General features: G+C 34.2%; 1 protein-coding gene across 1 annotated transcript; it reads left to right on the forward strand.

The window, feature by feature from the left end:
- Positions 1-4,031: 4,031 nt before the first annotated feature.
- LOC107851792 lies at positions 4,032-10,726 on the forward strand. The gene is made up of 2 exons (XM_016696880.2): positions 4,032-5,073; positions 10,401-10,726. Exons 1-2 carry the CDS (start codon positions 4,979-4,981, stop codon positions 10,642-10,644), a joined length of 339 nt encoding a protein of 112 aa, XP_016552366.1. The 5' UTR covers positions 4,032-4,978; the 3' UTR covers positions 10,645-10,726.
- The last annotated feature ends 1,542 nt before the right edge of the window (positions 10,727-12,268 follow it).

Consider the following 12,268-nt stretch of genomic DNA (forward strand, 5'->3'; position numbering starts at 1 on the left):
TGTTAATTAATCATGAATAAAATATAAACATTTGTTACATTTTAAATTTTAATCATAGATTTAACTTTAGCCATAACACTTTTAGTCATATGTCTCTATCTAGTTGACAGTATGTTATAAAATTCTAAATGGTTTTCGCACTGTGAATGACAAATGATACTAATTGTGAAAATTATCTTGTCGTCTATGAAATTTTACAGGTAAATTTCATTAGACTATAGATTATCATTAGTTTTGAACTTTCTTTTTGGTCCGTATTGAGCAAAAAATTTATGTGTTCACCTTTTGGGGGTTTATCTTATCGTTCTCTTATATGTAGTTTCTAAATATTTTTTGTGGAAGCGTTCGTATGATGTTGTTCGTGGTTTTACCAAAGTACAACCCTAAAATGATATTTTAGTTTCGAGGTTGAGGCACAACACTCAGTTGACATCTCATATGTTGGATTGAATTTGTTTTTAATAAAATTTTAATTTTTATCATTAGCTAAAGTTATAAACCGACAAGAGCCAAATCGATGGTTAATTTTTTATGTTGGTTTGATTTGATTTTAGAAATTTAAAAGCCGATTAAGTTGGTTTGGTAATAGTTTTAACCAATAACCGATTCAAACCGATCCATGAACACCCCTAAGAATTAGAACGCAAAGAATAATCCTATTTTTAATAACGATAGATATAACCAAATTATATATAGGAAAAATTACAGAAACTAGCATCCTTAAGATTATAATTACAATAAATAGCAACACTTTTTAAAAATTACAACTCATAGCAAAAGTAGCAATATTTTACCACTTCATAATAATAGAAGAATATGTATTTTTCAGTTGTGCATATGTATTTATGAGTAATACATATATATTTGTATATGTATTTATATAGCAACATTTTACTTAGATACAAATACAATTTGCTATTTTTCGTAATTATGAAACAGTTGCTATAAAAGTTATAATTAAAGCTACAGAGTTGCGATTTCTGAAATTTTCAGCTTATGATTTTTCGAACTTATATTTTCTTAAGTGTACTTTTAGATCCCTTGCTAGAAAAACTCTCTTCCACAAATTTTCATGACAAGATCCAAAGTTGTGGATTGGCCTCAACCCGAAAATCATGAACGGGCACTTTATAAGTAAATAAATTGTTTCTAATATGGCTTCCACCAAAAGCCAAGAATTAGACTTATGTTTTTATTGCTAATAGACATCTTGCGAACAAAAAATGTCACCCTTGAGCAATACTCCAATTATCTAAACTATAACATTTAGATAACAGTGAATAGAAATTAGATTTTGGATTCGTTTTACCTTAAAAGTTTTTCACTTTTCTCCGAAAAATTATTTCACTTTATGAAAATTGGGGTGTTTACCATGAGAATTCCAAATTGTTTTTGAAAAAATACTTGTTTTCACTTTTTTTCCAACTTTAATTTCAGCTTTATTTATTGTTAAAAATGATCCATTCTTTTTACTTTTACAAAAATACCCTATTAATTTTAGCCAACAACCGGAGTTAAATGACTAACTACCAAATTATTCACTTCTTCATACTTCCATCGATAAAAGGCCTCAAAATTAAAGACAATTTCAATTTTTTTCTTTTTCCTCAAAATCTCCTCATGATGCAACAAGACCTTAATCTGTCCATTCTTGCGACTCTTATGCAACACCAACAACAAAGACAACATTATAATCTCCTCTCACATTTAGTTGTATTTTGTAAGTAAATTAGTTAAGATGAGTGATTTTGATAATTTTAAAAAATTGAAGGTATAAAATTATATTTAAATAAGTCTTTTCCAAAGTCTAAAATAAATTTCAAAGATACATGGTCAAACATCACTCCAATTCCAACTTCAACTCTAATTCCAACTTCAACGAATTTTAGTTTTTATGGCAAACGCCTACTTATTTGTTGCCAACAATTAGGACTTTAAGGGTGTAAATTTGATTTTTGTTTGGGCTTTCCTTTAATATGGTGGACATATATAAGTAATATATGGATTAATAATGCAATCCAAACCTGATTCCCTCCCATTTTAAAATATTATGAAGCTAAAACTTTGATAAAATTATAAAAATATTAATAAATTATATATGTATAAAATAGTTTTAAAAATTATATGCATGTAACGAGTAAACTTTATTCATGGTCATTAAATTTTATGTTTATCACACAAAAATCACTTTTCAACTATTCATTACATAAAAATCATTCAACTTTAGGAATTACTACACTAAAATCATTTTTCTAGTTTATAGCATATAAAAGTCATTTAATTTTAAATTTATTACATCAAAGTCATCCTTTCTATTTTTTTAATCACACAAATTCATTTAATTTTTTCCTAAGTTAACAAAAAAAATAAATTTCACCTAAATTTTTAAATTTTATATTAAAAAAATCTGACACTCAAAAATAAGTCAATTACATTTGAAATAATTCTAGAAACCTATTTCAATGTTTTGTTTCATAAGACTAATCTTCATTGTGGTTTATGATATTAAGTTTGTTGCCTTTATTTTAATTTCTTTGTAATAAATTTAACTCATTATCATTAACATAAAAAATATAATTTAATTATTTTGGCCTTATTAATATGCTTATTTAATTAATGAATTTCGTAATCACATTTTTTAATTAACAAAGAATTGTTCTTAGAGATATGTCCAAAGACTTCAAATTCGCAATCAAAGAATTCAATGAGGAACACAAAATCTACAATCTACACTTGTCGGTGCACTATGGTTTTTGTTAGAATGTGGATAGGCTTTCAAAATTTACTACCTAAACACTTGTTTCAAAATACTATCTTATACTCCCTCCGTTCCATTTTATTCGTCCCAAATTTTTTAATTTGATTTCTCATTTTACTTGATTTTTAATTTATCAAGACAAGACAATTTTTTTTTCCTTTCTTACCCTTAGTATTAATTATTTTTTTCTTCAAATTAAAATGTAAACATCATTTAATAGACATACTATGGTAAAGTAGCCATGATATTAATTATTTTTCTTAATCAACGTGCAATATCAAATTGGGACGAATAAAATAAAACGGAGGGAGTAATTTATTTCCTTTCTCATATTACTTTACATGTTTTAAAAAAAAAATCACAAAATAATTGACATGTTTAAGGAATTAAGAGATAATTGGATGCCTTTTTTCAACTGTACCTTTAGTAATTTAATAGAAAAATAATCAACTCCAATTGATAATGACAAAATTTAACGTAAGTTTAATAGGGTCATATTAGTCAATTTGCACTCCTTATTAATTTCTCCTTAAGAGTTGTGCAAAAGGCGAACATGTCAAGTAATATGAAACAGAGAGAGTATTATCTATATAAGGAAATATCTTAATTTTATCGTCAGTTAAAGTAATTATTGCGTGACTAGAATGTTATAGATTCAAGTTGTGAAAATAACCTCTTATAAATGTGCATAGTAGTATGTACAATAAACTTTTGTTGTCCGATCCTTTCCTGATCATACACATTACAGGAGCCTACCGCAGTGAAATATCCTTTATTATTTTCTAAAGTTATTCATATCTTTGTCATTAGCAAATTTTTTCATGTTTGTTCTGCATCCTAAATTCCCAACAAAACTCTTAACATGAAGCTTTTCTTTTTTCTTTTAAAAAGAACCCGAAGTATAACGAAGATAATTTTAAAATATAACTACAAGTGACTTGAATTATTTTGACATATATGTAAGATTCATCGAATTCACGTTGGAGTTCTATTGAAATCAAAAGCAGATATGAGCCAATTCTCTCTTTTTTTAAAAAAAAAACATGGATGATTTTAAAGTATTAAAGAAGATAAAATTAACATATTTCGTATAGTACATTAATGGATTTGGACCATTTGCTAAAATAGTTGTATTTGATTAAATATTTTAAGTTTATTTAGATTTGAAAAATCTCTCTTTATTTTGTTTTTACTTATTCATCGATAATAAATAATATTTACTTGCTTGTAATCCATAAATCTTTAAATATCTTATTCATATTATAAAAGTTATAACTAAAGAACCCCAACCAAAAGAAAAGAGTTTTCTCTCTCTAGAAAAACACTCCCCCTAGATGTCCCAACCGGAGCAACATACCACAACCTCCCCTCCTTCGACGCCAAAACCACCGGATCCTCCAGATGCAAATGATAACAATATGGAGTAAGATGCCTCCCCAAAACAATCGTACAAAGAAGTTGTCATGGAAAAAAATTCGTCAACCACCACATGCTACAACCCAGAACCCCAATCGGACGATGAGAACAATTCACTAAATGAGTTAAACGATTTCATCCAGCTATCGATTGATGATAAGACCAGGCTATACTCTCCGTGGAGAAAGTCGGTGATAATAAAATGTGTGGGTAAGAAAAAATTCAATCACCAGTACCTACGTTCAAAGCTAACAGATCTATGGAAGATTAATGAACCGGTCATCCTAATTGATTTGGGTGAAGAATTTTACACAGTAAAATTATCACTCGATGAAAGCCAAAAGAGAATTTTGCATGAGGGTCCATGGTTTGTCATGGGTTCATACGTTTCGACAAGGCAATGGGAGCCTAACTTCATCCCCAACAAATCCAAGGTTACATATACGACAATTTGTCTAATATTACCCTCCCTACCAACTGAGTTCTATGATAAAATAATTTTGGAACGAATCGGAAGAAAAATTGGGAATCTCCTCAAAATTGACTCATGCACCTCCTCAACCCTCAGAGAGAGGTACGCAAGAATATGCGTACAAGTTCAAATGGATATACCGGTCCGAACTTTCATAAGGATAGGGAACCACCGTCAATTAATCTGCTACGAAGGTGAAGGGATCTTGTGTATGGGTTGCGGAAAGTTGGGACAAACTTTGGGAGATTGTGGGTTTAGATCCCCCACTCAGTCAATCAACTAAGAAAAATCACAGAAAGATCCAGCAAACTCAGCAATCAAAGAACACAACGATGGAGCAGAAACAACTAAATGGAAAACTGTCTCTTTTAACAGGAAGAAAAAAGTCAGATAAGGCCGAAACACACAAATCATCCTCAGGAGACAGGTAAAAATTTTTCCCACAATATAGACCCTGTTGATAACAAAGATGAAGGCAGCCCAGGTATGTCTACTGAACCCCTAATTTTCTACTTCAATTCGGTATCTGCCAGCAGGATCACCATAGATCCTGGCAATGGTAAGAGAAAGGTGAGGAAGGACAATCCCTTCTTGGGCCAGGAAAATCGGGTCTCCACAACTATTGGACGTGATATAGCCCAAGGGAAGGGAAAACCAAAATCTCCCTCCCATAATCCCATGGCCCAAAATTCTAGCCCTGTCGAAAGCCAAAAACACAGAGCAATGGAAAACAGGGCCTTTGAGGCCCTTCAAGCTAGCCACAAAAATGATAGGGCCCATTTTATTTTAAAAGAGACCTCTACCCGAATTTCTGAGAGGAAAATTCTTGATAAGTCAACGGTTGTCACCTCAAATCGCGTCAATACTCTTTACTCAGAAGGTGTTGATAATTTCCCTCCACAACCATCCAAAATGACTCTTAAAGGTCAAATCACAGACTATAGAAACTTAACGGCGCCTGTAATCATGACCTCTCCCTCTGCAACCTCTACGCACCCCCTACCTCCTCTAACATTACCCCTATACCTAGCAGGCCTTTTAAAGAAAACATGCAAAAAAAAACCTCTTAATTTGCATCCTCCTTTTCACTCCAATCTTTCTGATTCTCTCAGATCCCATAGAAAATCAAGCAACACCTCCGATAACACTTGTATCGCAGCCACTACCTCTAGACCATGCTCCAGTTTCATGGTTGAAAATGGGGATGCAGGAGATGCAACTTGCTCTCATTGGGGTAATAGATGGGAAACCAGTCAAGATAGTGGTGCAGAATCCAGAGTACTTTGACCAACTAGTGAGGGAAGCGTTGAACCAGAGCTTAGCTAAATATGGCAACAACCTCTGGATATCAACCCTTATGGCTATTATGAATCAAGAAACCCAAGCCCCCCTCTCAACAAACCTCCTTTCGGGGACCTTGAACCTAGTGATGCAAAGTATGCCATTCTTCCCCCTAGTAAATCCCCAGCTCTTGATCGAGGGTTCAACCTTCTTGAGAGTGCATAATGCACCTTCTCCAGTGGGATAAAATCAAACACCATCTACTCTTCCAGAGACTTGGGAAAGAGAAAGAACCCAGGATATGCTAACAGCAAACAAACAAAAAATAGAGGCCATTCTAGCCTCCATGAAAGTCCCTCTCACAGAAGCCATCACCCTGAACAAACCAATAGCTTTAAACTTCGCAGAGTTGATTAGAAAGATATGGATAGTACATCTCCCATCTAACCTAACAAAATTGACCATGAAAATCAGACTCCCCAGTGTCTTGACTAGGGCGATGTTTGTGACCTCTCTGACCCCTCTCTAGTCGATGGTCAATGTGAACTTACCCCAGCAAGCTCTAAGTCAGCAAGATAAGGGGAAAATAGTGATAGACCCCACCTCCCTTCAGAAAAACAAAATGATGTTGAATATCATAATATGGAATGCTCGAAGAGCGAATAATGCGGAGTTCAAAAGATATTGCAATGACATGATTTCTCTCCATAAAGCCTCTATGCTGGCTCTCCTCAAGACCAGAATGACTAATCACCACCAACTAACCCAAGAACCGGGCTTTGAGTGCCTCATTCAATCTACTACCATTGGACTCTCGGGGGGAATAATGTTAATGTGGAAAGAAGACTTGCTCAACATTAATGATATTTCTATAATCCCATAAAGCATTTATGTAGTTATTAAGGTACTTTCCCCCTCTTCTTTTTGGTTTCTCAGTATTATTTATGCTAGTCCTAACCTAGGATCTAGACATCAATTGTGGGACCAACTGACCCACATGACTGACTATATCAATGAGAATGGGAAAACTGGTTGGCTTGTGGATGGTGACTTCAATGAAGTCATGAAAACCCAAGATAAGTGTGGGGGCAATCCTATAAATTCTAAAAGATCCAACCTTTTCTGGAAATTCATAAACCACAACAACTTAGTAGACGTAGGCTTCCAGAGGAGCAAGTTTACTTGGACCAATAAAAGGTATAGGAATAGAAATGATCTCATTCTGAAAAGGTTAGATAAATGTTTTGCTAATGACTCTTGGATTCATATTTACCCTGAATCCCAGATTACCCACTTGCCTAGGATCCATTTTGATCATTGTTCTCTCCTTGTAAACCTCTCTGCTTAGAGAACCATTGGGGACAAAACCTTCAAGATGGAAACCATCTGATGTTCACATCCTGACTTTCCCAGGTTTGTTGAATCTGCTTTCCTTACTGGAGATAACCTCACCAGCTCAATCTCTAACCTCAAGGAAAAACTTATTTCCTGGAACAAAGAGGTTTTTGGAAACATCTTCACCAGGAAAAAAAACTTCTTAGTAGACTGGATGGCATTCAAAAAAACTCTCATTATCCTACTAGCCACTTCCTCCACAATCTTGAAAACAACCTGCTTAGAGATTATAGTGACATCCTTAGGCTTGAATGTAACTTTTGGAGACTAAAATCCAGAAGATTCTTCCACAGTACTACTCTTAATAGGAGAAGAAATAATAGAATCAACTCTCTTAAGGATGATAAAGAAACCTGGATCACCTCTCAAGAGAAAATTCACTCCTCTATCCAAAACTTCTACACCCTTCTCTACACTAATGATTACCACTCCTCCCACTTCAGAACCCAACAAAATCCCTCTTCTAGAGGCTCTATTCCTGAGAGTTCCCATGCCTTTCTCTAAAAACCACCTTCCTACTCTGAGGTTAGAAAAATTATCTTCAACTTAAAACTTTCAAAAGCCCCAGGCCCTGATGGAATCCACCCCCTCTTCTTCCAAAGGTTTTGGGATATGATTAACCCTCAACTCATGTCCTTTTGTACACAAGTTTTCTCTTCTTCCACCATGGATAAAGAGGTAAACTCCACCTACCTCTGTTTGATCCCCAAGTGCCCTAATGCCACCTTCCTTAAAAACTTTAGATCTATTGGCCTCTGCAACACTCAAGACAAGATCATCACCAAATTGATTGCCAATAGAATCAAATCCTTCCTGTCAGATCTGATTGGCCCTACTTAAGCTAGCTTCCTGAACAATAGGAGAGCTTCTAACAATGCCATTATTGTCCAAGAATTCATTAGTCATTTCTAAAAAATGAAGGGGTTAAAAGGAAACATGATCCTCAAAATTGACCTTGAAAAATCTTTTGATAGGATTGGATGGTCCTTCAAAGGCAAGCCATCCACTTTTTAACTTTTCTCCAACCCTCAGCAATCTAATCATGTCTTGCATTTCTACCTCCTCTATCTTTATCCTCATTAATGGTTCAAGAACTCAGTTTTTCCAACCTTCAAGAGGGATAAAGCAAGGATACCTACTCTCACCTTACTTATTCATCCTTTGCATGGAACTTCTCTCCAGAAGAATAGATCATGAGGTGGACTTGCTTAAACTGGGACCCCATCTAAACCAGGAGGAGGAGACCCAAGGTTTCCACCTATTCTTTGCTGATGAATTAATCTTATTTGCACAAGCAAATCCTAAAAACTGTGAGACCATCAAAAGAACCTTGGATAGTTTCAGCATGTACTCTGGTCAAACGATCAACAAAAATAAATCAAAAATCCTCTTCTCCAGGAATGTCTCCTCTTCCACTGTTAACAATCTTGTTTTTACTCTAAAATCCAATTCGGAGACAATTTTGGAAAGTACCTTGGTTTTTCTATTTTTCATAAAAAACCTACTAATGCAGACTCTCAATTCATCTTTAATAATATAAAAGCTAAATTAGCAGGATGGAAAATCAAATTACTGAACCAAGATGAGAGAACCACTCTTGCCAGAACCTCTCTCAACAGTGTCCCTAACCATGTGATGTAATATATTTTCCTATCCTAAATATTCATAAACAAATTGATAAAGTTCAAAGGGACTTTATTTGGGGCACCACTAATTCTAGGAAAAAGGATGCATATGCTTACTTGGGGCATTGTCACCTCCCCTAAACACAAAGGCGGTTTGGGAATCTAAAGAGTCGAGGACAAGAATACCACTTCCCATGCAGCTTTTGCTTGGAGACTCACCAGCAGCCCTCACTCTCTCTGGGCTAAGCTTCTGACCAACAAGTATAATTCCAATACCCTTAGCAGAAAACAATCAGTGTCTAGAACTTGGAAGTGTATCACCATTGGCCAACAAATCTGTAGGAAGGCCTCCCTTTGGATCATCCATAATGGTGACAGAATCAGGGTGTGGAATGATAGATGGATCCCTAACACCCCAGCCCTTGACACTATCATCCATGGACCTATGCCTAAGAACTTTCAAAATACCCTTGTCTCTGATCTTTGGAGGAATGGTATATGGGACTTCACCACTCTCCCTTTTGAGCTCCCAAACTTCATTATCCATTGTATAAATAATAATCTGTTTCCCTCCCTCAAAATCAAAGTTGACTATCCCATCTGGGAGATCAATAGAAATGGGATTTTCAGTAGCAAGAGTGCCTAATCATCATACCCCCCACCAAAAATGCTTCAGCTGGATCTGAACCCAGAAGATCCCTAACAAAATCAAACATTTTCTCTGGATGCTTAACCATGATAGACTCCCCTGTAACCTTACTTTGATCAAGATGAAAGTCCGTATCCATCCTTATTTCTTTAACCATGCCACTCAACTAGAGGACCTCACTCACATTTTCTGACAATGCCAGCAAAATACCAGCCTATGGAATGACCTTTTCAACCACTTAAATCTCCATAGACCCAACAATCTCCACACTCACAACCAAAACATTCTAGGGATCATTTGGAATTGGGCTACAGGAATACAGATTGACAACTACATCACCTTTGCTACCTTCCTGTCTTTCTGTCTCTGGAAAATTTGGATCTGCAAGAATAATAAACTTTTTAACCACTCTAACATCAAACCCCTCTCTGCCAAAGCTTATGCTAATCCTTAACAACATAACCACCAACTCCCAAACCCACCAAACCTCCTTTATGGTTAAATGGACTCCCCCCACTTCGGGGACTTTCAAGCTTAATATCGACGGGTCTTACTTAGGAAACCCAGGAATTGAAGGAATTGGGGGGTCATTAAAAACAACAAGGGTGACTGGATCTTGGGATTTTCTAAAGGATACCACATTCCCACCAATAATAGAATGGAACTTCTAGCTCTACTAGAAGGACTTAAACTGGTCGAAAACCAGAACCTCATTCCCATAGAAATCAATATTGATTCCAAACAGATTATTCATATGCTAAAAAATGGAAACTTACATTGTGATCCTATTCTTCATGAATACAGGTTAGCGCTGAGAAGACTGGGGCATCCACCATTGATCCATTGCTTTAGGGAGCAAAACCAAGTTGTTGATAGCCTGGCTAAGGAAGGAGCAAAAAGGAAATTTTTAGAAAGCATCCAGATTTTTGCAGTTCCTCCTGTGTATGCATTAGATAGCGTTTGGATAGACATATTAGGAACTCAATTTATTAGAAAAAATAACTCTGAACTGATTAGTCATGATGCTTATTATTTGGAGCCGGACTAAGATGTTGCTACTGGGTTGTACTAACTCTCTTATTTAGCTATAATATATATCCCTATTACCAAAAAAAAAAATTTATAACTAATGTTGTATACATTTAACTAATTAGAAGCATAATTGAAGGATTCCAAGTTTGTAATAGAATAACCAAACAATATAAACTAATTAGATCACCATCCAACAAAATTCTTCAATCTTTAACTAATTTTTCATATCTCATTTAAAATAAAGTAATTTTAAAAGATAAAGAGAAAGTAAAAGAAAAAGGGATACATCACTAGTATCATAAAAGAAGAAGCCAAACAAAATCTGCCATCATCAAAGTGAAATTCTTTAACCAAGCCAATGAGCTAAGTAGGAATGAAATAGGACAAGAAGATCGAGATAAGGACATACCTTTTCTAGTATTTTTTAAATTATAAATCCTAACTTGGAAGATTTACGATTTCTTTTTGGAAACGAATATTGAATATTCACAATTTAAATTATCAGTTGGTAATAATTATCACAAAGTGACAGAATTCTTGATTTTCATGGTTGTGGATGCAGTTAGAATGCCTGATTCATCTGAACCTAGTACTTTTAATATGGAGTATAAATATATGAAATTTCAAAAAAATAGCTATAAATGCATAATTTTAAGAATATAATGAGTTCAACAATAAAAACTTAAAGCTTGAACCTTCAAAGCTTAATAATTTTGAATCCACCTTCATATAATCTAGATATTTTTTAAAGGATTATATATAAAGAATTTCACAAGAAACATTAGATAAACCTTGTTTCCCTACAACTATAATGGTGAGTGGATACAAGTCCAATCCAATAATATTTTTCAACATCTCCAATTAAAATGTGCAGATGAATTACTAATTAGGTCCTTTAATTAGTTAGATCAATATACGGCATAATCTAGAGTTTCAAAAAAATATGAATCAGTAAAAGTTTCCCATTTTTCTATTCATAAAAGTATAACATGTTCCATTTTTCCCAAGTGTAAAAACATACAAAGTAGGCTGGTCTTTCTCTATATTAATCAAACCATTAACAACTAATTACCTGGAATTTCATCTATTAATGCTTACATTTACTTACAAAGTGTAGACACTTAGATTTTATTTGAATGTATTGAGTTTGACTTGTTATCTAGTTCATTTAATAAGCCAACTCATTTTGTTAATATAGGTGATGCTAAGGTTAGTTAAACCAGTGAGTACAAGATGAAGGCTACTTTGTTAATTGACCATTAGTTCACAAAGTTAGTTAGTAGTTAAGTTGGTTAGTATTCACAGAGTTAGTTATTATAATTAGTGAGTCAGCAACCACTCAAGTTGAGGATAGATGAGTTAGTTGTGAACTATATAAATACTCTCACATCTGTACAAACAAGACAACAAGATATACAAATTAAAGGAATAAAACTTCTCTATTATTGATCTCTCTCAATCTGCTTCTTCTTCCTTCACTAGTTCATCAAGAACCCATATTTCTTCCTTCTTCTTGTTCTACTGTGGTCATTACATCACTTGAGTGTTTCACTGGAAAACTACATGGTATCAGAGCCCATAGCAATATATTGTTGCTTGATTCTGAAATTCTGCAATAGCATTCTGAAGTCATATTCAAG

This window comes from Capsicum annuum, chromosome 12, assembly GCF_002878395.1.
Source record: "Capsicum annuum cultivar UCD-10X-F1 chromosome 12, UCD10Xv1.1, whole genome shotgun sequence".
NCBI classification, from domain to species: Eukaryota; Viridiplantae; Streptophyta; class Magnoliopsida; order Solanales; family Solanaceae; genus Capsicum; species Capsicum annuum.

Bases quoted from the DNA above. Each gene is read 5' to 3' on its own strand.
- LOC107851792 (XM_016696880.2), top strand. From the start codon at position 4,979: ATGGAGCAGAAACAACTAAATGGAAAACTGTCTCTTTTAACAGGAAGA. The intron at 5,074-10,400 runs GTAAAAATTTTT...TCATGAATACAG, and splicing joins AAATCATCCTCAGGAGACAG to GTTAGCGCTGAGAAGACTGG.